Raw genomic sequence first — 24797 nt, forward strand, 5'->3', positions numbered from 1 at the left:
TCGCTGTTGCAGTGTCTAGCAGTAGGCACCCGAAAACAGCGCCGAAGTTATGTCCACTTTCAGGTCTGTTTGCTGTTTGCCCGGTGTAGTTCTAGTGTTTTCCAGTTCGTTGAACGATTTGCCATGGCTCTTCCAGTACTTATACGCCAATAAATCTTTCGCATTGTCCACCTGTTATTTTCTTTCCGATTCATCAAAGACATCATCCGAATGGTGCTGTTGCTGCTTCTTGAGCGTGTTGGGCGGGGGCGTTGATTCGTGGAGATCCGTAACCCGGTTTCCTTGATGATTTGTGTAGGGATGGCATTTAAATTGCTTAAAAGGTAGCGGCTTTGGCACCAAGGACTTGCGTAGTTGTCGTGTAAAATAATGCTTAGAGTCTGACGAATGGGAACTAGTCGACGACGAGTCGTCAGAGTCATCCCAGGCGTTGAGCTTGGAAGTGTCCGTGATGAATGTCAGCCCAGTATCGGCCGCATACTTGATAATCTTCTTTTGCATATTCTGCCGCTGGGCCTGGAGCGTGTCCACATTCGCGTGCACTTTGGCATCCAGTTCGACAGACTGCGATGTCATTTGGCGCTGCTTCTGTCGCAGCAATGCCTCCAGCAGGAGGCTCTTCTGAGCTCTGGGCTGTGTCTCGTCCGAGCGCCTTTTTGCATCCAGCAGCTCTTCCTCACGATTCGTCCCTTTCTTCTGTATCTGGTTCTGGTTCTGGTTCTGCACCGGTTCCTTTACGCATTGCGATTCCTTCTGCATGATGGGCTTCAGCGTGGCAATGGCTGGAACAATTTTCGGGTCCGCTTTGGCCTCCGAGCGACTGTTGGCATTCAGCAACTCTTCCTCACGCTTCATCACTCTTTGCTGTATCTGGTTCTGGCTCTGGAATTGGTTCCGCACCGGTTCCTCTACGCGTTGCGGTTCCTTCTGGATTATGGGTTCCTGCGTGGCAATGGCTGGCACCGCTTTGGCCTCCGCTTTGGCTTTCGCTTTGGCCACCGCTTTGGCCAGCGCTTTGGCCACCGCTTTGGCCTCCGCTTTGGTCTCCGCTTTAGCCTCCGCTTTGGTCTCCGCTTTAGCCTCCGCTTTAGCCTCCGCTTTGGCCTCCGCTTTGGCCTGCGCCTTGGCCGCCGCTTTGGCCTCCGCTTTGGCCTTTTGCTTAGAGCTACGCTCCTTGGCCCGAGCCTTTTTTGCCTCCAGAGTTTCAGGGATGATTGTGGGATTCAACTGGTCCACCCAGTCAGTTGGACTTGGACCCAGCTCGATGCCTTGCGTCTTCTTGTTGGCCGCGTTGCGTCCCTCGAGAAAGGCTCGTGCGTGCGCTTCGATTCTTTCCTTTAACTGTGCCTGTGCTGCTATCCGTGGCGTCGTTACGGCCACTGGACGTTCAATCCTATCCTTTAGCTGCGCCTGTGCTGCCATCCGAGGCGTCGTCACCGCCACTGGGCGTTCGCCCCACTCGAGTTTTGGCGTTACACGCGAATGCGTTCGATGGCCCTTGTGCGAGGTTCGCACTCCTTCTGCTTTCGGGATTGGTAGGGTTGGCGGTGAGCGGGGCTGCCGCCTACTTCCACCATGCTGAGGATTGTGCTTCTGGTCCAGCGTCTGTGTCTGCGTCCGAATCTTCTCTTGGGTGCGGGTGTGGGAGTGGGAATGCTTCTGCAGCGGGGGATCCATGAACATGTTTCCTTGAATGATTCGTGGACTGTTCAGCGCGAGTGCATTTGGCTCCAGTTCGCTCTTCTTACGCAGAGTGGTCTCGGAACTGGGGGGAGGGAAATAGTAGGCATGCAGCAAGTGCAAGTGGAAGCGTTTCGGCTGTTGCCTGAGTCGGCACTCACCTGATGCGCACACCGATGGGCAGATCGCGTCTAGCACTGGAATGATTGGAACGGCTGCTGCGATGTGAGGTTGTCAACTCCGTGGATATCATCGAGTACAGACTGTTGCGATAGTCGTTCAACTCAAAGCGGAAATCATCGCGCAGCGGCGGCTTCACATTCAAACGCATTTCCAGCTCTGCCGAGGGGCAACGAAAGGAGCTGACAAATGGATGCTTCAGCGCCTTGTGGGCCGACAATCGATCCTTGGGATCGAGCATCAGCAGGGAAGTGGCAAAGTCAATTTCATTGGAGCTACTGCCCCGAAACATGGCATTCAGCGAGTGCTGGTAATCGCGGCGAATTGTTCTGCTGAGCAGCGATGTCCCGAATCTCGTGCCAATGTGGTCGATATCGCGCTGTGTCACATACGGCACGGCAGACAATATTTTCTCCATCTATTTTGGCAAAGGAAAAAGTTAAAAAGGTGCCTGGAGACACTAATGGTCCAGTCGAACCTGATTGAGGGTGCTGGTGCCTTGAAATATGGCCTGTTTTGTTATCATCTCGCCCAGGACACAGCCCAAGCTCCACATATCCACGGCCTTGGTGTACCTGCAAAAAGTAAACATTAAGCTGCGGTTTTTCTTGTGGAATTCTTTGAGGTTTTGTTGTACTTGCGACAGCCCACGAGTATCTCGGGGGCACGATACCAGCGCGTGGCAACGTAGTCCGACATCACGCCGTCATTCTCGGTTGTCTCCCGGTTGCCATTGGCGTCACTGTCGCCATCGCCTCTGCTGCTGTTGCTGCTGCTGTTGCTGCTGTTGCTGCTGCTGTTGCTGGGCTTTGCCACTATCGTGCGAGCCAATCCAAAGTCCCCAACCTTTAGTCTGGAAAGGAATAGTCTCAGAATTCGATTATTATCCCTCGCCCAGACTCACCTGCACTTGCTGTCAATTAGGATGTTGCTGGGCTTCAGGTCTCTGTGGATGACATTGCCCGAGTGCACATACTTCATGGCATTCACCAGCTGATACATGACAAACTGCCGATGGATATCCTTCAGAATGTCGCCCTTCCTGATGACTATATGCAAGTCGCTCTCCATGTGCTCAAACACCAAATAAAAGTCCATATTGTTGGTGGCCCTGTAGATGCCCAAAAGGCGAATGATATTCGGATGGTGGCGAAAGGCGCGCAGGAAGATAACCTCCCGATAGGTGCGCTGAGCATCGGTTGTGTCTCGAAATGCATCGAAGATCTTCTTCAGCGCCACTGTATCCTTTTTCCGCCTGTCAACCGCTTTCCACACAATGCCATAGGCGCCCTTGCCCAATGCCTGCCACGGGAGGGTGGAGAGTTAGAGGATAAGTCTGTGGAGTTTACGTTTGATCTTACCTTTCGCACATCGAAGATTTCCGTCACGCTTGTATCCAGTTCATAGTTGGATAAAACCTCCGTTTTGGTTGCCATTTGAACTAATGTTCAGGAATGTTGCTGCTGCTGCTGCTGCTGGAAAGCCCAGACCCACAAATTGATTGGTTGGTTGGTTGCTTAATTCTCTAGCAGTTCCATTTGGTCTACTGCTGCTGCTCTCAATTGTTGCTGTGACTTTGAGTAGTTCCCAAGTGGCTGACGGTGTAACTCCGGGCCGGGGGGGAATCTGTCCTAGCCCAAAGGAGGCGGTTCGCGTGTTTGTCATGGATGTCTCTCTCATATGCACACGGCATTTGAGTCAAGTACATCCACATATGTACATACATAAATACATTTTTATATGTATGAAAACGAAACTCTAGAAGATGTAATGAGTTGTCGAAGCTTTAGACACACTTGCAGATCGTTGCCATTAGAGCTACATACGAGTAGAGGAATCAGACATGAATTATATCCCTTGGAATACCCCTTAGCATAGAGTGTCCACATATGTCTCCCTTCCCATATCTGTTTTTTCCAACTTAAATATCAACTAGTATCTAGGATATGTCCCATAATGGTGCCACTTTTCAGGCTACAATTATTCTTAAGGTTTCTTCCAGTAACTGACAAAACTCATGATAGGGTATCCCCTTGGTAGGGCATACCCCACAAAGAAACAAAGAAAGACCAAACAAACAAAAAGAAACGTAAGTGGGCAAAATGGGGAAAACTAATACATCTTCGTGAAACAATTTTGATTGAAACTGAATTATTGTTGGATCGATCAGGGACAGCGAACGCCGGAATTGTCCTAGCAATGACTCCAATGGACAGACGGACAGACGGACGCTCAAGTGCCCTCGAGCATGTCATGCGAGTATTTATGTAGATATTTACAAGTAGTTTAAAGGCAACTCCTTATACAGACTCTTTGGAAAATTAATTTGCAGGCAGGCAGGCAGGCAGGCAGATGGCACGGGACATGCACGAGCAGCAGCAGTAATGTCAAAAAAAGAATGCAATTTGTATAGAATTCTACTCACCGATGTTTTTGTGTCGCTCTTTGATTGCAAAAAATGGCAATAAAAAATAAAATGAAAATGAAAACAAAGCACAATTGGGGGGGATCCTAGAGGGGACTATCTTTGCCCTGAACTCACTCGCTGGCTTTTGCTCCTCAGACAGCGAACGCGGGCAATCGGCTTGATTGACTTTTGGATTCACTTGCGGGCCAAACGCATCTTTCAATTTCTCAGTAGCAGTTGTCTTGGAATATAAAATATAATTCGTTTCTTGATACAGTCGATGCCGCGACTCGCCTGCAGGCTGTGGCTTGCACGTAGGGCTTCAAATTTACCAATAAAAAAACATGTAATTGAATTGACTACAGAAACTGGTGAATATATTTTTGTGTGTCCCGTTCAGTGTGTGAATTCCAAATTGTATTTGCTACAAACGTCAAATGTCTGTCTCAGCTGCCAGCAAACTCCACGCCTACTGCTGCTGTTGTTTTTCATTTCGAACATTTTCAAATGGATACTCGAGCCATGTCCGCCGTATACGATTCTAGCACGACCTCCCTGGATCCAATAGTGCTTTTGGTGCTTTTACTTTCCCTTCGTTTCCATTGGTTGCCCGCCCAGCCCAAGGCGGTTGTCCCGCAGGAGCTGGATATAATCATTTACCCTGCAGCTTACTCAACATATGCACAATGGAATGGTATTAGTTTTGCTTGGTAATTAACAATTTCGGGTAAGATTAATCAACTTATAATTTATTTCACGATTGATGAATTCACTCATTGATGCCCACGATCTAACAAAATTGTAGTCTAAAAATGTATAATACAATTACAAAATATATAAAAGAGCCGAGTGAATGATATTGTTAAGTGTGCCAACCCATGGTTGTTATGGTACTACACATGGTTGTTGCTATCAATAAATGCATATTTTAATGCTTAGTTTTCAATAACAAACATGGGCGGGCCCTTGTCCGGACGCATAGCAACCTCTGCGCGGTTTATGCTACTTCCACTCCAAAAAAAAAAAGAAGAAAATAATCTCTATCCAGAGCCAAAAGCCGGCGGCAAGTGTCAAATGTGTATGTTGCCCAGGGTGATGGTGAAGAAAAAGTGAATTGAAGTTGCTAAATGGGAATCTCTAGCATCTACCATGCTGGTAGATGGTTGCAGCCTTTGCTCTTTGATCCGTTTGTAATTGTTGCTGCTGTTGCTGTTGCTGTCGCTGCTGTTGTTGCAGTGGTTGTCGCTGAGGATTTTGGGATTGAGCTGGCAGCTGCTTTGGCTGTGTCTGTGTCTGTGCCTGGTGCTCTTGGTGCTTGTGGTGCTTCTCCTTCTGATGATGCTGCTGCTGACGACGCTGCTGCTGCTTCTCGAACTCGGCCAGCTGCTCGTTCTGCTTGCGGACCAGCTCGTCAATTACCTCATGGTTGTACGTGGAGTGTAGCATGAGGCCAAGCAGATTGGCACGAGAGCTGAGCTGCTGCCGATAGCCGCGCTCATGCTCCATTAGATCATCCATTTTCAGCCACTGACGGACGCGCTCCAGATCGATCTCGGCCCGCCGGATCTTTTCCCAGGCATAGTGCTTGAAGCAGCTCTTCTTCGGTGCACGACAGAACTGTCCGGTGGGATCGAAGACATTGACGACGAGGGGAGCGCCGCAGACATCGGTATCGTTCACTTTCGGGTCCTTGCTGTGCTCGGGGCACAGAACGCGCAGTCGCTTGCAGTAGGTCTTGCTGGCCGGATTATAAAAGTCGCAGAACATGTTGTTGCCCTCCATACGGGTCTGGAAAATGCTGCCGAAGCTGGCCTGAGATTCGTATTTGTTAAAGCACTTCTCCATGTGTTTGATGGCGGTGCGCGAGTGGATTTCATGGCCGCAGGTGATGCAATACATGCTTTGCTCATCCTCAACATCCCCATTGTCGTTTGCGGTCTGTTTTTCAATGACACTGTGCTTGGCCCGCTCCACCACCATGTTGAGTTCGTCGGAGCGCTTCTCGAGCTCGGCGAGAGCGAAGCGAACCATCGATTGCTTATCCCGGATGGTCTCAAGCTGAGTGCGATTATCCTCTGCTGCACGGCAGGGCGTTAGGTTCCATTCCTGCAGACGCTGTGGCAATACCTGCCAATGAAAATAATGGATGAAAGTTGATTGAGTGTCAGGCCAGGCAGGAGTGATGATGGGGATGAGTACCTGGAATATGCGGCTGGTCGCCAGATTAAAGCCGCACTTGTCGCTGCAGTACTTGCTTTGGGGACGCGCCTGGCAGCAGCAGCCAGGGCCGTGGCACTGACGCGTTCCCTCTAGCTCGGGATTGAGGAACACTTCGGGACTGGCCACACGATTCCCGACCTTTGTCTTGCGAGCCTTGGCCGAGGCCTTTTCGCGTTTCCTTGAGGGCCCCGATGCCTGCGGCTCGGACACGGCAGCCGCCTGAGCGACACATGTGCGATAGATGCAGCGTGGCTTGTGGCCCACCCGAATTCGGCAGGCATTACATTGATTGCAATTGGGGCGACGACATCCTTCGCAGGTGCCGCAACGCTTTCCTGCCTTGGGCTCTTTGGCATTGCTGTGCTTTCGCTTGGGGTGGGATGCGACCGGTGGAGCGGCAGGCAATGCGGGCGGACCTGATCCGTGTGTGTGGGAGCCGCTGGTGGAGGCCGCATTGGAGGCGGCTGCGCGCTCGGTGGCCACCAGTCGGAATATTGTCTGCAGTTCTGGGTTATCCTGCTTGCAGCGACAGCAGAAGTATTGCTTGATGTGTTTGGCCTCCTTCTCCGTGATGCCAATGCAGTCGCCGTGGTACCATTCCTCGCAGCCATCGCAGCCGCTGCAGATTGGAAAAAGATTATCAAATTGCCAACTCTTTCTTCGGTATTGCATGCAAATGTCTTTCAACATACATCATGAACCGGGAGCAGTCGGAGGTGCGACATATGCAGTACGCCTGGTCCTCCTGCTTCAGTATTGTGGCTATCTTGGATTTGCGTTCGGGCAAGTCGAACTCACGGGCAATTTCTCTGCGGATTTCCTCCCGCTGCAGGTGCGGAATGGTTGGTTATTTACTGTTTATTCATTTTATTTACTTTTCTTACGCTTTTCTTGTATTTCTTATCCTTTTTTTCCGACATGCCTGAAAAATTAACAACTTTCCAACTCTGATGTCACAACACCAGGGCTGCAAAACAAATCATCGATGACACCATCAATGGTATCGATAGCTTTGGAATAGTGCGATGCATCGTTTAGTTTTGCCGCACTTTTATTATTTTGGTTGGCGTGCATTTGATATTGAAGGTAAATGGCAGGATTAAGCAATTTGAAACAATGCCCGCCGTTTTCCGCCCTGTCGGATCCGTCGTTCCGTCCCAATTATACTACTGAACTAAGCAGCTACCCCAAGATACATCTGAAGAGCGAGCTACACAATTCATCGGCGCAGTGTTTCTACGGCGGTCAGGGTTTTGTGCCGGTAAACGAAGGTGTGCTGAAACGCATCATACGCACCTTCTTTGAAGGTGGCTTCTGGGAGTCGCTGGCCGAGACACGCAGTCAAACGACCCGCGAACAGGCTCCATGGCTAGGCCGAACCGGTGACTACATATCCCAGCTGCTGGGCATCGCCACATCACTCAAGCTAAAAGTGTTTCCGCACGCACAAGATGTGAGTGCAGATCGGATTGCCGAGTTTGTGGAGACCAGGGACTGGAGCGACAGCGATGTGCGCTTCATGGCATGGAACTGTCACATCTTCAAGCTGGCCGTAGCTGGCATTGACGATGTGGTCCGCATCTACACCAAGAACACAAATGCAGCGACCACCGTCCTAAAGGTGAGTGCTAGTCGCTTCACATGCGAAACTGTCAACCCTAAACCTTTAATCTTATCCACTGTAGAGCGCAACTCAGACACAAATAACCTGCATGGCCTGGCGTCCACTGAGTGCCACCGAAATTGTGATCGGCTGCTCTCAGGGTCTCTGCTTCTGGGTAGTGGACAACACAATGATTTTGGGACGTACCAATGCGCCCAGTCAGATCTTTAAGCAGTAAGTGCATCAATCAATCAGCATTAATTCTGATTAATTAATTTCATTTGCAGTCCTGCCAAACTACCCATCACCTCTCTGCAGTGGAACAAGGAGGGAAATCTATTGGCGACCGCTTCCATTGGTGATCGCTCGATCATCATCTGGCAGCCAGACAGTGGACGAATGGAGGCGCTCAAGCGACTGGGCCCACCTGGGTCCCTGCTCAAGTGGTCGCCGGGCAACGATTGGCTCTTTGCTGGCACCGTTGATCGAGTATTTCGTGTGTGGAATTGCCACAACCATTGGTCCACAGAGCGCTGGACGGTGGGCAACGTGGGACATGTCCAATCTGCCTGCTGGTCGCCCTGCGGACGCTTTCTGCTCTTTGTCAGCACAACGGAGCCGATCCTCTATCGTCTGCAGTTTGTTCGGCAAACTATGCTGAAATGTAAGTTAATGAAAATGCAATTAAATTAAGGGCAGCCTGGTCCAAAGGTTTGTCTCAGAGTCATGGACAGATTGTGACCAACAGCGGCTGCCCAAGAGTAAATAAGTTAGCAACAGGTTGGCGGCTGCTTAAGCTTCCAGACCGCCTGTATACTGCTGCCAACAATGCTGCAAAATCAGTTAAAAAAATTATATCTAAATCAACTTACAATAAATCTCTTTCCCCCTCTAGCGGCCAAGGACGAGAAGGAGGTGCTGCCCATAGCGGATCTAAATGCTTGCAGCATAGACGAGAATAAATCGCTAATCGGTGGCCCAGTGCAGCAGTTGGCCTGGGATCCGCGTGGCAACTATTTGGTTATCACCTTCAAGTCCACCAATCACATTTCCATCTTTCGCACCTTCATCACAAAATACGATCTGCAAATTTCGGCTTCCTTTTACCTCAGTGGCGAGACTGCGTCTGAGTATCCCAGTTTCGTTTGCTTCCAGCCGCTGTACAAGGATGACGATCAAACTGTGCTAACCATTGCGTGGTCCTCTGGACGCATTCAATACTATGCTTTTGATTGATTGTAAACAATGCGCGGGCATTGGGATGGTTTGGTGTGTACTCTTAAGTTTTGCATTTGTTTGTTAGTGAATAAAGTCTAAAAAGGTAAAACAAGTGGGAATGCAATGAATGGTTGGGCAATGCATGTGTACATAACTCTGTCTGTCTTCAATCTGTGTTCTATCCCACACCGCTTGGAAACTTTTAACAAAGATGTTGCTCAAATCTCTAGTCAGCTATGACGCACAACGTTCCCTGCTTAGCTGCCCAAGGTAGACGCATCGGTCGAGTGATCTTGGTAGTTGCTTCTTTAACATGAACATTGATTATATACACACCATCGTATATAGCATATATTTTGGGTTTATATATTTATGTAATATATAGCAATTATATAACGTGATTTTTCGATTGAACAACATAACATGTACAGATAATTATAAAACATAATGGGTTGCAAGTCGGAAACAACATAAACAATTAATGAGGCTACGCCGGGAATTTGTGGCGCAGTCGGGATCACACTTGAGAAATACTAATTCATAATATAAACATACAGTGGATACACATATAAATATCAATTTTATATCCACATGCGCGAGTGGCACAATAAATAAACAATTTTGGTCCCTCTAGATGTCGCCGAAGAAGTAGGCCAGGGCAGTGGCCGCCCGTATGCGCACAGCCGCCTGCTCGTCCTTGAGCAGCACAGACATCTTGCTGGCCACCGCCTCCGTTTGGGCATTGCGTTCGCTCAGAAAATTGTGAAGTATGCCTGCAAGAGAATGTTGTTACTGGGGTCATAAGAGTCTGCGGTCTGCGGTCTGCCTCCACTTACCAATCACAATGGCAGCGCTTCCTCGCACCTCTGGCCACTGACTGCGCAGCTTGGGCATGCACGAGTCGATGAAGTCTTGAATGTGTTCAGTCAGCTCCAAAGCCTGCACAAGACAAGAGACTGAGAAAAAGAAAGAGCAAAGAAAGTGCACTCCACTCACAATCAATTTAACAAAGTCCACGACAAAGCTGCTGTAGCTGAGCTGATGGCCATTTTCCTCGCCCAATTGCTGGTGGGCCATCTCCATGACCTGGGGGGCGTTCAGGAGGCGACAGACACGCTGTAGGGTGCCACGACAGGCACTGACTATGGCCGCTTCGCTCTCGCTGAGATGCAGCAGCAGTGGAAACAGATTGGCGATTAGCTGCTCCCGCAGCGCCTCCATGGATGAGCTGCTGGGCGAGACGCTGCCATCGTCGCGCTTGCCCTCGCACAGATCGCCGAACAGAATAATCGCCGCCTCGCGCATCTCCAGTGAGTAGTTGCCAAAGAACGGACGGATGCGTATGGCCAGAGAGACATGAAAGGACTCCACACGGCTGTTGGGCAGCGCCTTCAGGATGCTCGACAGGCCGCGCATGCTCTCCAGCGGTATGTTGATCAGACAATCGCCCACGGGATCATCCACGCCCTTTAGCAGTGCAGCAATGGCAGCCTCCTCGTACCTCGGTGCCTCGTGCTCCCCCAACTGGCCCACAAAGCCCATTCCCTGAATGCTCAAACCGCGCACCACCGCATTCGGATCGCTCAAAGCTGCACCCAGATGCATCATGACACAACCGGCCAGCTCACCGCCCGGCTTCAGTGGCACCAGGCGCGAAAACAGCCCAACAGCAGCCACACGCTGCCCATCGTGGGGCGAGGCCACGTATTTGCTCAACGAATTCACCAGCTGTCGCATCTGTGGACTGCCCAGCTGCAGCTGATGGCCCAAGCCTACTGCCATGGGTGTCAGCAGCTCGATGTAGCTATGCCAGTCCGCGCTGCTCGCCAGATTGTTCACGGTCAGCACATTGGCGATCTGTTCCATTTCCAGATTGGTGAGAAAAGCCTAAGGCCAAAGGAAAGTTCTGCAATCAAATTACCACAAAATAGAGTCTCCAGACACGTACCTGGAACGTTTCCAGGGCTATCTGGCAGGGATTCAGCTTGATGAGCTCCTTGTTGGGCACAAAGCCGAACTTTGACTTGCTCGTCTGCGCCTGGCCGGGGCTGCTGGTGTTGGCCGGCGGCTGATTCGGTGCTGCCACGTTGGTGTAGCTGCTCAGCGAGGTCAGCAGCATGCTGAATATATCTGCGAACCGCAGCTCCAGTTGCTGCAAGGGAAATAAAGGCAAGGATGAAATAAAGGCTGACTGGTCTGACTATGCCGCCACTCACCCCTTTGATGTCCTTGCATGGCAGCATTTCGTGCAGGGCACAAAAGATGGCAAATGGCTGAACGCTGGCCAAACGCTGTCGCTCCAGCGTTGATTCCTGCGTTCCCTCCTGCAGACTAGCGCCGCTGAGCAGCTGCAGGAAATTGTCCAGCATGAGGCCGGTGAGTTCGGCATCGCTGCAGACCAGATGCCAGTACTCCACCATGTGGGCGTCGTAGGGCAGCGCCTGGCTGAGCATCTCCGCGCAGACCAGCTTGGGATGATGCTTTGTGAGGGCCACCAGAGCCTTGAGCACGCCAGACTTGGCACGCGGCACCTCGCACAGTTGCAGGGCCACCAGGCTGTCCTTGACGAGATCGGGAATGGCGTGAAAGAGCTCGGAGCCCTTCTGCTGGATGAAAAACTTCAACACAACGCTAGCCCCGATGGTGGAGCTCTGCTCTGGGTCCCTCAGTGACAGCAGCAGGGTCTTGCTATGGGCTAGAGCGTGAGCAAAAAGCAACGACTGGGATTTTGATTGGACTCACCAGAACTGCAGATACTGGAAGCTGGAGATGCGCTGGGCTATGACCTTGGCTATGTCGCCGGCCAGGTCGTAGATCTGCTTTGGCTCGTCCGTGATGATGTGCTCCTTGATGGACTCGATCTCCTTCAGCCAGTCGGCGCTGCTGTCGATGCTGGCTATGGTCAGCGTCTCGTAGATGCAGGCGATCTCCAGCGTCTTCTGCAGTATCTCCACCGACACCTGCCGCACCGTCCCATTCGAGTCGATGCAGCGGGGCACAATCTTGCCCAGCATCTGGCCCGTCTGATTGAACTTCGAGGGCGCCTCGCAGCCGATCCGCATGGACTTGATGTAGACGTCGAGTGTGTTGTTGAAGACGTGACTGGCACAGATGCGCACCTCCGAGTTTCTGTCGCGTGTCCAGCTCTCGAGGATGCCAATGATGAGATCCAGCGTGGCCGGCGAGGCATCCAGCTCGACGATGGCACGCACTAGAGAATTCAGCTGCGGCAGCGATTCGTTGAGATGCTTCGCAAGGAAACTGTTGCGCTCGTCCTCCTCCTGCGAGTCGAACTTCATCTTGAGCTGCTGGGCGCAGCTGAAGAAGTTCTTGCAGGCAATCTCAAATATGACGCCACCGTCCACACACTCCTCGGTGTCGGGGCCGCCTATGCGTATGAAGTCCGTGCCCAGCTTGAGGATGGTGGGCAGCAGGGGCAGGTCGTGGAAGGGTGCCTCGATCGGTATGCTGAAGACCGTCTCCATGATCTGCTTGCGATACTTTAGCGGTGCCGGCAGCTGCTCCTTGGTGACGATCAACTGATTGCAGATGCTGAGCAGCGTCTGGAGGATGGCCGACATGATGGTCTGATCCTTGTGCACGGCCAGCTGCTGCATGAGAAAGCTGAGCATGGTGTCGTCGTCGAGATGCTGCAGCGACTGCAGCGGATCGGCCTCGTCCATGATGCGGCCGAAAGCCTTCACAACCAGCAGGTTGCTCTTGTAGTTCTCCAGCTCCTTGTGCGTGTCCTTGATGAAGTGCAGATTGCTGAAGAAGCCCGTGGAATGCTTGCGGCCACCCACCTGGGCCAGCTCCGACAGCTTCTTGATCAAATGTCCCAAATGCTGGCGCGATATATAGCCCAGAGCGCGCGCACAAGGCTCTATTCTGCGCTCATAGTCGGCATGCTTCACGTGCTTGTCGAGACGCTCCTGCCTGGCGGTGGTCACAATCAGATCGATCTTCGTGTGGATGCACGCCACGTCCGTCACTTGCAGCAGGGTAAGGGCCACCGCCTGCAGCAGCATGCCCCGCTCGGCACTCACGTCCGGCAGCTGCCACTCGGAGTGCGGCAGCGTCATGGGATAGAGATACATCTGATCCGCGAGCTTGTTGGCCAGCCGATGGGCAAACTGCTCATCGAGTCCGGTCAGGAACTCGTTCGTCTCCAGCACAAAGTCGTGCAGCTGCTGCCGGTACGCGCTCTCCTTGTTGATGTGCAGCAGCAGGTCCGGTATGCGGCGCTCCCACAGCTTGTCCAGCGCTGGGTTCAGCTGCGGATGATAGTAGCGCAGAAAGCTAAGAATATTCGAGCAGCGCTTGATGCACTGCTGGTTTCCCAGCAGCGCCAGACACCGGGCATATATTGACTCTGCGCCCGGCACCATCACTTTCCCTCGCTTCACCACCGATCGATCGTCGCCAGCGGCTGCTGTCGCTCCCGAAGTGGAAGTGGGAGCCGGAGCTCCTTCTGTTGCAGCTGCTTCAGCGGCAGGTGGCAGCTCATCGGCGGCAATGTCGTACTCGATGTGTGGCGACTTGGCAAAGAGGCTGGCCAGACACTTGGCCAAATTGCCGCAGATGTCGGTGTAGTCCAGCAGGACGAGATAGTTGAGCAGCTCGCGCTTCAGTAGCTCGTCGAGGGTGCCCACCGTGGAGGCCAGCATAAAGAGTGTGTTCTCGCAGCTGAGCGCCAGATTGGCATGCTCCTCGGCTGTGCCGTGCTCCTGGTTGAGCTTGCCGTAGCGGCAGCTGTGACGCACCACGAACCACACGAACTCCTTGTCCCGGATGTGCGACTTTTGGGCTAACGCGACGATCGTCTTGAGGAGCGTGAGTTTCATCTTGACGCTGCGTTCGCTGAGAATGAGCTGCTTGAGGCACTCGATGGTGGCCGGCAGGCGGCTCTCAATGTGCCCGGCGCAGGTGTTCAGGAAGTGGGTGAGAATGAGCAGCGACTTGATCCGCTCACGCTCGCTGTTGTTCCGCAGATGGATAAGCAGCGTGTCCATGATCTTGGCCCCGTATGCGGGATGGCCAGCCAGCAGATGGAAGCAGCGCAGCACCTCGTAATGTCCCTTCACCGTCTGCGGCTTCTCGTAGTCGGGATAGACACACACCAAGTCAAACAGATGCGAGACGAGTGGATCTACAACCCCGTCCAGCACCTGGGCGTGCAGCGAGAGGTTCGTCTTGAGCACCGAGCACAGGAACTGTGTCACCGCATTGCGGTCCACGCTGCGCCTGTACAGGGCCAAGATCTGGGGCACCAAACGTGCAGCCTGGTCCTGAATGCGATCCCGTGGCAGCAGCGGATACATGCTGGACAGCGCCTGGAGGATCTCAACGCACACTTTGGGCTCCCGCGAATGGAGCCACTGATTGAAGAGGACATCGTAGGCGACACTTATCTCTGTGGAGCAGCTGATGGCCATCTGTTGGTCATCCCCGGCCTTGGTCTGCTGCTCCTCCTCCAGCACCGCCTCGCTGAAGCGACCAATGGCATAGGCATGCGCCTGCTTTATGTGATCCTGCCTGATCCCACCCAGATGCGGCAGACAGCGCGACAGAATCGTCTTGATGTGTGGCACCACGCCGGCCGGATTCTCTGTGGCCAACAGGCCCAGGCACTGCATCAGCATAAAGTGCGGCACACCCTCAGGACCGCCGGTCTGGGCCTGCAAGGCCTCCATTACGAGGGAGCAGCCCTCGTGTCCGCTCCTGCCAATGGCCACCAGAATGCGCTGGGCGGGATTCTGAATGAGCGGCACATGATCCGCACTCCGTGTCAGCTCCTGCAGGGCCAAAGCAATCAGTTTCTGGCTTGCCGCATTCGGCAGTGGGATATCCATCACCACCACGTTTCGTACACAGCTGCAGCAAGGGGGGGAGGAGATACAAAATGGGATTGGATTATTGGAGGGATCTGCAGGCGCAAGACATGATTACTCTACTCACTCCAAGAGCATTGCAACTGTGTGCTCGTTCATCTTTGGATAAGCTGCGCGATACTCGCTGAGGATGTCGGTGGCACGCTCCGGATGCGTTTCCAAAATCTTGACTATCGCCTGCTGCATGGCGCCACGCACCTGCTCGTCTTTGTCCGTCAGACCATCGAATATATTGTGAAGCACACCTGCGAGACAGAAAGAGAAAGAACATGTTTAGATACAACGAAACATAGAAAAAGGGCAACGGGGAATTCTATTTGCTTCAAAGTCGTGTGTTCCACACACACAAACACACATGCACATACACATGTACACACATGCACTCGCTCGAGTGAATCACAGCAGCAGCAGCGGAATACGAATACATTTTGTGGGTGTAATTGTGAAATAATTTTGTTGTTGTTGGCTCCAAAGGTTATGGAGATGCTTCTCTATGGCTTCCACTGGTCCAATTTCATCAGAGCATGGCGGGGGGGGTGTGACAGGCAGTCAACAGGTCTGTTCGGCACACACACGCACGCAGCTAAGATAACACAGTTATTTTCTCCCCCACCCCCCGCAGCACTGCCCTAAAAATAAACACCAAAAGTAGTCCACCTGTGCCTGTGCGTGTGTCCTGAGCTGTCCTGGCGCCCGAGATACTGCGTAGTTGTATTTATAGCCCTGGACAAAGGGGTAGGGTAGGGTACACCCCTCCATCAACCAAATCAACATTAATCCAAGGCACAGTGGAGAGAGCAATAGCAATAGGAAAAAAACGCCCAGTGCGCCTCACAACACTTTGTTTATTGCGAATTACCTTCTAGAATCGTTGGCTTATCAACTGGGGGCGACAATGCAGCCGTTGCACCAGCAGCAGCGCCCGCACTGCCAGCAGGCGACTTGTTGGCTCCCTCTCCGCCTGGTGCAGCTGGGCCGCCACCAGGACTGCGGTGGCGCGGGTCCATCTTCTTAGTGGAATTACGTGTTCTCTTCCACTTCTCCAGCTTGCCGAGATTCAACGCGATTTCGTATAACGTGAAACGTAAAATTGTTTATGCTTTATCCTGAGTGCAGTGTGACCGTGACCGCGAAATTATCGATGAAATATACCGTCAGGGCCTCGTAGATATACCGAAATATACCATTGCATCTTCAAAATATACCGTAGTCTTAAATCATATTCCTCGATTTTGATATTCAATTTGATATTACCAGCTTGCAAAGACTTTCACCACTGAAACAATAATTTATTCCGATTTAAGAATCAATGTTGCCTATTATAAATACTTTTTTATATTGGATTGTATACCTTATGACCTTGTATTTTACAAATTTGTATTTCAATTTTTCATTCAAATCACCCCTTCTGGAAGCAAGGGAGCTTCTTCTTTAGTATGTAAATGTATGTAACATGTAGAGACACATGTATGTTACTGATGTCATTGAAAATGTTTGAAAAAAAGCGCGCGAAACAAAAAATATATAAATTGTATTATTTTTCTGAAAGGGAGAGTGGTTTAAAGTGGTTTGATGGGCAGTTCTTCTATCTTCACAACATAATTGGGGCTAAACTATAAACCGCCCTATAATGGAGTATTTTTCTTGTGTGTCCTCCATACAAGGAGCAACAAATTCTCCGATTACCCATACCCATATGCAGTATAATGACGCCCAGCATTAACCTTTCCAGGTGTTATGCAATAATTATAATTATTTAATTTACCCTCACCATAGTTTAGCACATTTGTAAATTTTATCCTTCCTTCCTCTCCTGTACTTATGCATATTTAATTCATATTTATTCTTATTCCATATTCCTTATTTAGCACTTCATTTGTAATTGAAAATAAATAAATAAATACTATAAACCATATATTGTCTATACTATATAAATATGTATTATATAATATATATATTAAATAATATTCATATATTTTATTATCTTTAGTTGTTCTCATTGGTTGTTCAAACTCCCTTCGCAAAGGAAGAGAGCTTTTAAAGCTCCCTTAACAAACCAAGGGAGCTTTCTTGGTAAAAAAAAACCAAGGTGTCGACAAAAGGTAAATACGTCTCAAAAATTACAGTGGCGCCAGGTAAATAACACCCCGATTTTCATCCTACGTGGTGGGAATTCTCCAGGAACTTCACCCGTTTTCCTCGACTTTGATCATCTATTTATTATAACTAGCTAGTTAGAAGTCTCAGCGCTAAAACTATAATTTTATCCGATGTATCAATAAATTCTCCAAAAGATTGTCTGGTTTTCACGACTTACTTTTTTTTTGAAAATTTTCCATAGTCTAAAACTAAAAAGGTCAACCAACATAAATGTTTTCGAATTTTTTTCGACAACTGAGTTCGATTTTGTTGAGTGGTGTAACGCAGCCATGAGAATGGTCAAATTGGCAGCACTCGCATTCGGGCGGCAAATTCAAAACTGCAGTTTAAATGTTTTAGCATTTAAAGTTTAATCGATTATATGTACCGTGTCTGTGGTTTCAGATTCAGTTTCAGATTTGCAACATTCTTGTTGATGGTTTTTGTGTATACATACAAATTCGATGAGCAAAAATTGACAAGGATTTGTTCTTGTTGTTGTTGTTCTTGTTGTTTGTGTGGCAGTAAACAGTTTTCTGTAAATGTTTTTGGTGTTTTTTTTTGGGGTTTTTTTGTTACTACTACTATAAATAACTATGTATAATGAAACAATTGTTTTGTTTAAGTTGATTTGCTGTATATGCTTGTCTCAGTTTTAATACAATAATTACATATTAAGTTTTTGCACTATACGCTAAACTGGAAGGAATGATTGCGTTTTAATTGTTGGACATTAACTTAACAAATACACATGTACGTGCGTGTGTGTGTGTGTGTGTGTCTAGATGTTTGAAACATAAGATGTGTGTGTGTGGATGGGTAGACAACAATATAAATAGATATTAAAATAGTTAACCAATAGATACGAGTAGGAGTAGCAGTAGGTGTGGGGGTACATGGAGAGGGGACAGTTGGATGATCATTTGAAGATCAACAAAAAAAATCGTTCTTTGCGCACTTAGGTTCTAGGTTTTGTTGTTGTTTAAACATAATTTTGGTAGTTTGTTGACTTATACTAGTTGCTCGTTTTGGTTGTGCCTAACATTAGTAAATACAATTACACACCCAGCCCCGAGTGGGCCCGCTTAGAGGCTACGCTACTTAATGCTTAATGATGTGGTTAGAAGGATGCGCATCCAAAGGAATGCCACCACAGAGAGGGTAAAAAAACAAAAACAAAACAAAACAAAAAAGTGGGACGAGGGCGAGGAAGAGAAACCAATAATCGGTCGAAAGGGAGCGAGTGTGGGTATGCCCCAGTGGAAAATTAAAGCTTTGTATGTTTGACCGTGTCCGTCCAGTAGTTTTGTATTGTCATCGCCTCCAGCGAGTTGAGAAACGAGTCATTGTCCAGGCTATACATCTCGTCGGAGTTGTCCTGCAATTGAGAGAGAGAGAGGGGGAGCATGAAATTTGCACACAAATTGGAATGACAGGTTATTGGTCAACGAATCCTTACACTCACCCGCATGGTGCTATCATCGATATAGACACTGGAATCGGGCTCGCTCAGCGCCTGCGGCTTGTTCAGAAACCGCCGGCGGTAGAGCACAATGCCAATGGTGCCCACAGTGCAGCAGATGCCAAAGACCGTAAAACAAATGGCCGAAATGGCGCCTGCATCCAGGAAATATGTGCGCTAGGGATAAGGGATAAGTTTTAGAAATGATCTGCAAAAGGCTATGCCCATCTGCTCACCTGTATGGCCAGCGCCTCGGATGAAATGTTACCCTCATCGTTGGCCCCGTCATAGCCATCGGCTACACTGGGCGCTGCGGAGGCCGAGCGCGTCAGCAAACTCTTTGTGTCGCTGGAGAAGTTAATGTACCGATTGATGTGCTTATATTCAGCGGAAAGCACCTTCGACTTGCGCGAGCGATGCTCGCTCTCGGCGCGACGCAGCTCCTCCTCTTTGTTGGCATTCTCCAGCGTGAAGGGCGCCTTCTCGCCATGCTCCAGCAGCTCATCGGACAGCCATTCCGTGTTGATTTTCGGTGTTGAGGGTGTGGCCGATGATGTCAATGGTGTTGTGACTGTGACTGTGGCAGCGGCAGCTGCAGCTGCAGCAACTGCCATTACCACACCAGTTGTGGATGCCTCTGTGGCTGTTGTGGCCGCTGTTGTGCCTGCGGAGGATGTGTCTAATGTGGAGGATGTGCTGGCTGCTGTCGTTGTGGTTGTGGCTGGACTACTGCTGCTGCTGTTCAAAGCAGGCTTCAAAGTGCTGCTGCTGTTGTTGGTGCCGCTGCTGGCGTTTGTACTGCCAAAGAAAAGATTAGCAGCAGCCAGAAGCCGATTATCCTTGACTCGCTTACCTTGTGCTACTACTAAAATTCGTAAAATTGTTTAGCTGCTCGGAGGTAAAATCCGCTGAGCGTTTGAACTCGTACTGAGCCACAGTCTGCTCCACTTCAACAGCATCTGTCCCTGCCTCCTGTTGCTCCTCCTCCTGCTCTGCCTCTCCATCATTTAGCAGCAGATCTTCATGCTGCTCCTCCTCCTCCTCATCCTGATCCTCATTCTCACTCTCATTCTCATCTTCCGCCGCATACACAGGCGTCACAGCAGCCGCTGCTGTTGTTGTTGGCTTGTTGGTCAGGTCCATGATGTTGCTCTGTGTGGCCGTTGACCATGTCTGGCTGACTGTCGTCTGGTAGAGTTTCGTGGTCTGCCGCACCACTGGCAATGTCGCCTCCTGCTGGCTTCTGGGATATGTGTGGACATGGCTGGACAGCAATTGAACTGCAAGCGGATTAAAGCATATTTGTATCCATAGTTGAAGCGTAATTTCATTTATGTGTGGAACTTACCGCTGAGGCAGGTTATCCAGAACCAATGTGACCACCAATAGAAAGTCATGATGCGATCCGTTCTGTGATCTTGCGACGACTGTTGATCGTCCCAGGAAATGCAAAGAGAGTTAAACAGAGAGAGAGAATGAGTCATGGGATGGGACATGGGTTAACAATGTGTGGCCGAGTGTACTACACGAATTCCCCATAAAATGTGCCCCACTATCCGATGAAGTCATCGAAATTGCTTTTCTTTTTTCGGTTTATTTGGTTTACATTCTGAGAAAAACGAGTTTGAATCGGTATCGGAGGAGCAGGGGACACGCAGAAGGAATTGCCGTTGTCGTTTCCATTTTAGGGGTTCGCAGCTGGGAGAACCCCTGCATCCCAAGCCGCACACAGCCGAAGGTCGACGACTTCCTTCCAGCTGGTGGCATCTTCGTTTGGATTATAATTTCCATACCATTTTTGGGGGCGATCTTGCGGCCCACACATTTCGGACCATGCTAAAAAGATTGTAACTGGCTTAAATGGCCATCTCCCACTCCAGTGCCTCCATACGCTCTTCCTCTGGCACCGCTCAGATGCCATCCGCTTTTGCCATCCTCTCTCTCTGGGGCTTAATTGTTATGCCGCCTTTGTTCTGGCCAACAAAAGCAGTACGCAAAAAAAATAAAGTGTAAGCGACTGAGGGATACCCCGCAAGCAGCAGAAGGCATGGAATGGAAAGAATGATTTGAATTAGCACTTAAAAGTCTCTAAAACATGAAGAAATGTCTCTCCGAATTATTTACAGAATTATCTCATTAAATTCCCTTAGCCATAAATTCCCATTGATTTGCATTTAAATTAAATTTAAATTGAAATCTTTTACATTTTCGTCTAATTTGTTATTTAATTGCAACGAAAGAGACAGTAAGCAATCTTCCACTTTAAAATTGAATTTCAATGGCAAAACTATGCACAATCTTTGGCAATCGCTCAGCGTATATACCCAGCCCATTGTGTGTGAAGATTTTGTGGGGTAGTCAAGAAATTAGCATTCCAATTTGGGTGTCGGGGCGGGCGGCTGTGAAAATACAATTTACTTGTAGTTTGTCGGTTTGCCACCAGACTTTTGGCGATTCCGTAAAGCCACAAAAACAAAAACAACAAACAACAAACAGACAAAGAGCTTCCAAGCCCGTCCTAATTTGTTTGTGCTAAAAACAAAAACAACAACGCTAAGAAAAAAACCAAAAAGATAATGAGAATTTTCGGTTAAACGTTTTATCTCATTTTTTTCCCATTTATTTGGGTTAATGGCGGGGTGGAGTGGAGTCTTGTTCGATTACAACAGCTGATAAGATGGTAAGGCAGGGCACCAGAGCTCAGATCCCAGAGCAGGTGCCCCGCTAAGCCCTGCTAAATATTACGTATACGCCGTTGAGTACTTGTCAGACAGACAGAGCGGAGGGGGGAGGGCACACACACACATAATCGTATGGGTAGCATGAGGCGTTAAAGGTCAAACACACAGTGGCAATAATTTGCCCGCTTGCCTGGCTTTTGCTTCGGCTTCATGCTTGTATGTTTTATGTTTTTTATGGTAATTCGAGTGGGCCATAAAGCAAAAGCCCAAACAATTGTTTAATGCCCGCAAAAAAGGTAAAGAGAGTGAGGCAGGCAGGCACACCAGCTCCAGGCACAGTTGGAGCCGCAGTCGGAGCTCAAGCTGCAGCCTATGGCAAAAGTTTTGCGAACCATAACGAATGACCCCCTCCCAAAATAAATAAACCCCCCACCAGCCCACCCAGAGGGAGATGTTCTCTGTGGGGCATGTAAATCGCATCAGCATCGTTAAACAATTTACCCACAGCTGGGGGGATAATGAGAAGCACACACACACACACATATCTGTGGTTGTATCTTGTATCAAATGCAATCTCCTGGGGCAAATATTCAGTCATGAAATTGGACTCAAGGCTGTGTGTTGCGGTGGGCCCTGCAGTATGCAAAGCATTTCATAAGCACAACAAAAATGTAAAAGAAACCAATTAAAAAAATACAAAAAACAACAGAAACAGAAACCAAATGCACTTTCATGTGCCCCATAAAACTGGAGCAAGTGCCGCCGTCGGTCGCCACACTGCAATTAACACAAGCCACAAAAGCACACACACACACACACACACACACACACACACACACACACACAGATACATGAAAAGGCACACAGCTAAAGAAGGTACGATGTGAGATCTTGGAGCACACAGCCTGAGGGTATACACTTTCGCGTCTACCTAGCTTAAGGAATGGCATAGAAATATTTAAAGACAAGCGATAACGTTTTCAAATACTGTAAATTAGTGTTGGTAAACGTTTGCCTGGTGCAACGATGTTTTGGTACATAAATATTTCATATGTTATTATTTCTCTTCTTTCTTAGAAAGTCTCTCAAAATGTGGCATACCCCGCCGCCGTAGCATAATAATCCCAGTGCGGAGAGAGTGAAACGGTAACGAGTGGCAGCAGGGGCACGTGCAGCGGCTGAGGAAGAGGCAGCGGCAACCTTCAAGTGCAAGCGACAAAAGCAAAATTGAAAAGGCGTCGCCGCATAGCGACCCAGCGCTCTGAGCAAGAGGTGCAATAATTAGATGCAAGCTTGCCACCATGCAACATGCATGGATGGGAAAGTTCACGCTCACTTTCTACTAGCCCTTTTCGATCACTGGCAACTGGCAACTGACATCTAAGCACAGGCAACATAACAACATAGGAGCCATAGATATTCCCAGATATTCGTAGATACGCCCAGAGATATTCTTAGTCTCAGTATTGCTTCCAAAATTCAACTGATCGGAACTTCAGACAAAAAAAATTCCCCAATATTAGCCTGAAAATAAAACCAAAAGCAAAACTAAACTCACGACACACAAAATAATTTTAATTTCTAAATTACGTTTCAATTTCTGGTTTAAACTCTTTTTTTTCCTTTGACATGGCTGATGGACAGGAGTCTGGTCCTGTGGAAGCCTCCTCAGATTCCGCCTCGACGCCAGTGCGACGCGTGCAATTCAGTCCCGACACCAAGCTGGGCCCTGATGAGGATGAGACTCCGTCGGACTCTGGCAGGAGCTCTCGTGGTCAGGCTAGGGGACGTGCAAACAGACGTTCCCCATCGCTCTGTGTGTGGCAGCAGGACTTTGAGTCTCTGGTGATCACCAACGAGCTGGACAATGGGGATCAGAAGATGGTCTCGCAGAACCACGAGCAGCTGCCCTCCGTCTGCTCCCAGCTGTGGCATGCGGATGCCAAGCTCGTGGATCTTCGCTGCCTCAAGCTGGACATGCGCCGCGCCAAGGAGCAGTTGGTGTCTTTGAATGCCATGAAGAAGGAGTTGAAGACTCTGTACTTTGATGTGGAATTTCTGCAGCATAGTCTGCAGGCCCTGGAGCGTGTCGGCATTGCCACTCTGGACTCTGTGGAGGAGTGTCACCTGATTTTGCAGCCCAAGGATTTGGGCACAGGCGACGAGGGAGACTTTCCGCAGAACTGCGGCAGTGCGGTCTACGCCGAATGGCCCTTGCACTCGCTGCCCAAGCTGATGGAGAATTTGAGGCGTCTTCGCATATTCTGCAGCCTTCAGGTGCACTTTATCGAACGCTTCAAGAATCTGGAGCTGTTGGCCCTCTATGGCACCATCTCGCAGAGCGCCATGACGGGCGTTTTCCAGCGCTGCCGGCTTCTGAAGCATTTGTACATCAAGGCCGATTCCGATACGCCACTCGATCTTAGCGGCGTGGTCATGTGTCCCATCATTGAAGGCATCTCGGTGCCCGTCAGCATGTTTGCCATTCAACGCGAACTCCTCGTCGGCTGCCCCCATCAACATCTGATCGAGTTGTCCCATTGCGGCCGGAAGAGCGGCCTGACTGTCGATTGTCTGAACACAATCTTCGGACTGAAGTCCGAGGCCATTGAGGCCATTCAAATGGACTGCTCCTGGCTGGAATCGGGTGCACAAAGCCTCGCGGCCATGGCCATGGGCCGTTGCACCCACGTTCGCAGTCTCGTTCTGGGCAATTGCGACTTTTGGGACGTTGCCATTGAAGGCCTCGACTTGCCGCAGGTGCAGCGTTACATTGGCCTGGACCGTTGCCACAATGTGACCAACGAACAGGTGCTCGATATGGTTCGTCAATGTCCGCAGCTGCGAGAGTTCTATGTGGTTCAGGGTGCCCTGCTGACAGGTGAACTGCTGCATGGCATCTATCGCATGCGGATCGAAAATGATCCGGGCTACCCATTGACCTTCATACTGAGACACTGCACGAAACTCGTTGAGAGTTACAACACAATGGTGAGTGTGCCGCAAAGAGTCCATGGAGCACTTTTACAGATTCTTCTTGCAGTTCTCGGAGTATTGGGCCGGAAAGCAAGACATTGTCCGTGTTAAGCATGCTGAGGACGATATCAAGCCCATTGCCGATGTTCAATTATTCTTTCATGGCTACGTTCAGGTCGTCACTTCCTTGGAGGAGAACATGGAGATGTCGCAATATGATACAAGCGATGCCTGATCCAGAGTTTACACAGCGAATTTCGAGTTTAAGTAAACGAAATGCCTAAATAATACAGACAATGGCAGGCGACTGTCTTTCTTTTTTCTGTTTTCCATGATTTCT

The 24797-nt window shown here is 49.7% G+C and overlaps 6 protein-coding genes across 10 annotated transcripts in view; 2 read left to right on the forward strand and 4 right to left on the reverse strand.

Moving 5' to 3' along the window:
• Positions 1 to 72: 72 nt before the first annotated feature.
• LOC117580769 (extracellular signal-regulated kinase 7) lies at positions 73 to 5031 on the reverse strand. The gene is made up of 8 exons (XM_034267463.1): positions 4403 to 5031; positions 4286 to 4303; positions 3222 to 3335; positions 2765 to 3162; positions 2498 to 2713; positions 2339 to 2435; positions 1842 to 2278; positions 73 to 1765 (listed from the first exon to the last, which is right to left on the reverse strand). Exons 3-8 carry the CDS (start codon positions 3294 to 3296, stop codon positions 175 to 177), a joined length of 2814 nt encoding a protein of 937 aa, XP_034123354.1. The 5' UTR covers positions 3297 to 3335; positions 4286 to 4303; positions 4403 to 5031; the 3' UTR covers positions 73 to 174.
• Positions 5032 to 5131: 100 nt separating this feature from the next.
• LOC117580770 (CXXC-type zinc finger protein 1) lies at positions 5132 to 7474 on the reverse strand. The gene is made up of 4 exons (XM_034267464.1): positions 7372 to 7474; positions 7180 to 7313; positions 6467 to 7106; positions 5132 to 6394 (listed from the first exon to the last, which is right to left on the reverse strand). Exons 1-4 carry the CDS (start codon positions 7405 to 7407, stop codon positions 5405 to 5407), a joined length of 1800 nt encoding a protein of 599 aa, XP_034123355.1. The 5' UTR covers positions 7408 to 7474; the 3' UTR covers positions 5132 to 5404.
• A 53-nt stretch (positions 7475 to 7527) lies between these two features.
• LOC117581239 (aladin) lies at positions 7528 to 9417 on the forward strand. The gene is made up of 4 exons (XM_034268225.1): positions 7528 to 8108; positions 8173 to 8324; positions 8378 to 8754; positions 8986 to 9417. Exons 1-4 carry the CDS (start codon positions 7578 to 7580, stop codon positions 9324 to 9326), a joined length of 1401 nt encoding a protein of 466 aa, XP_034124116.1. The 5' UTR covers positions 7528 to 7577; the 3' UTR covers positions 9327 to 9417.
• A 232-nt stretch (positions 9418 to 9649) lies between these two features.
• LOC117581474 (maestro heat-like repeat-containing protein family member 1) overlaps positions 9650 to 24797 on the reverse strand; it is a 23447-nt gene continuing 8299 nt past the window's right edge. The window contains exons 2-9 of the mRNA XM_034268711.1: positions 16059 to 16258; positions 15267 to 15444; positions 12051 to 15182; positions 11525 to 11996; positions 11257 to 11460; positions 10305 to 11195; positions 10145 to 10247; positions 9650 to 10081 (exon numbers count right to left, since the gene is read on the reverse strand). Coding sequence (XP_034124602.1) covers positions 9939 to 10081; positions 10145 to 10247; positions 10305 to 11195; positions 11257 to 11460; positions 11525 to 11996; positions 12051 to 15182; positions 15267 to 15444; positions 16059 to 16206 — 5271 coding nt within the window. The 5' untranslated portion in view covers positions 16207 to 16258 and the 3' untranslated portion in view covers positions 9650 to 9938. The remainder of the gene's footprint in view (positions 10082 to 10144; positions 10248 to 10304; positions 11196 to 11256; positions 11461 to 11524; positions 11997 to 12050; positions 15183 to 15266; positions 15445 to 16058; positions 16259 to 24797) is intronic.
• The window catches only part of LOC117581477 (serine-rich adhesin for platelets), a 29081-nt gene continuing 22263 nt past the window's right edge, over positions 17980 to 24797 (reverse strand). Inside the window, exons 3-7 of one of the 4 annotated variants that reach the window (XM_034268716.1) lie at positions 20149 to 20227; positions 19654 to 20080; positions 19037 to 19598; positions 18804 to 18977; positions 17980 to 18716 (exon numbers count right to left, since the gene is read on the reverse strand). In XM_034268716.1, coding sequence (XP_034124607.1) covers positions 18606 to 18716; positions 18804 to 18977; positions 19037 to 19598; positions 19654 to 20080; positions 20149 to 20197 — 1323 coding nt within the window. In that variant the 5' untranslated portion in view covers positions 20198 to 20227 and the 3' untranslated portion in view covers positions 17980 to 18605. Of the gene's footprint in view, positions 18717 to 18797; positions 18978 to 19036; positions 19599 to 19653; positions 20081 to 20148; positions 20228 to 24797 lie in introns of all 4 variants that reach the window. The other 3 variants (XM_034268715.1, XM_034268714.1, XM_034268713.1) reach the window with 3 other exon arrangements.
• The window catches only part of LOC117581479, a 9638-nt gene continuing 7767 nt past the window's right edge, over positions 22927 to 24797 (forward strand). The window contains exons 1-2 of one of the 2 annotated variants that reach the window (XM_034268720.1): positions 22927 to 24472; positions 24525 to 24754. In XM_034268720.1, the coding sequence (XP_034124611.1) occupies positions 23111 to 24472; positions 24525 to 24692 (1530 nt within the window). In that variant the 5' untranslated portion in view covers positions 22927 to 23110 and the 3' untranslated portion in view covers positions 24693 to 24754. Of the gene's footprint in view, positions 24473 to 24524; positions 24755 to 24797 lie in introns of those variants that run through there. The other variant, XM_034268721.1, reaches the window with a different exon arrangement.

The sequence above is a fragment of the Drosophila guanche genome, unplaced genomic scaffold (assembly GCF_900245975.1).
Source record: "Drosophila guanche unplaced genomic scaffold, DGUA_6, whole genome shotgun sequence".
NCBI lineage: Eukaryota > Metazoa > Arthropoda > Insecta > Diptera > Drosophilidae > Drosophila > Drosophila guanche.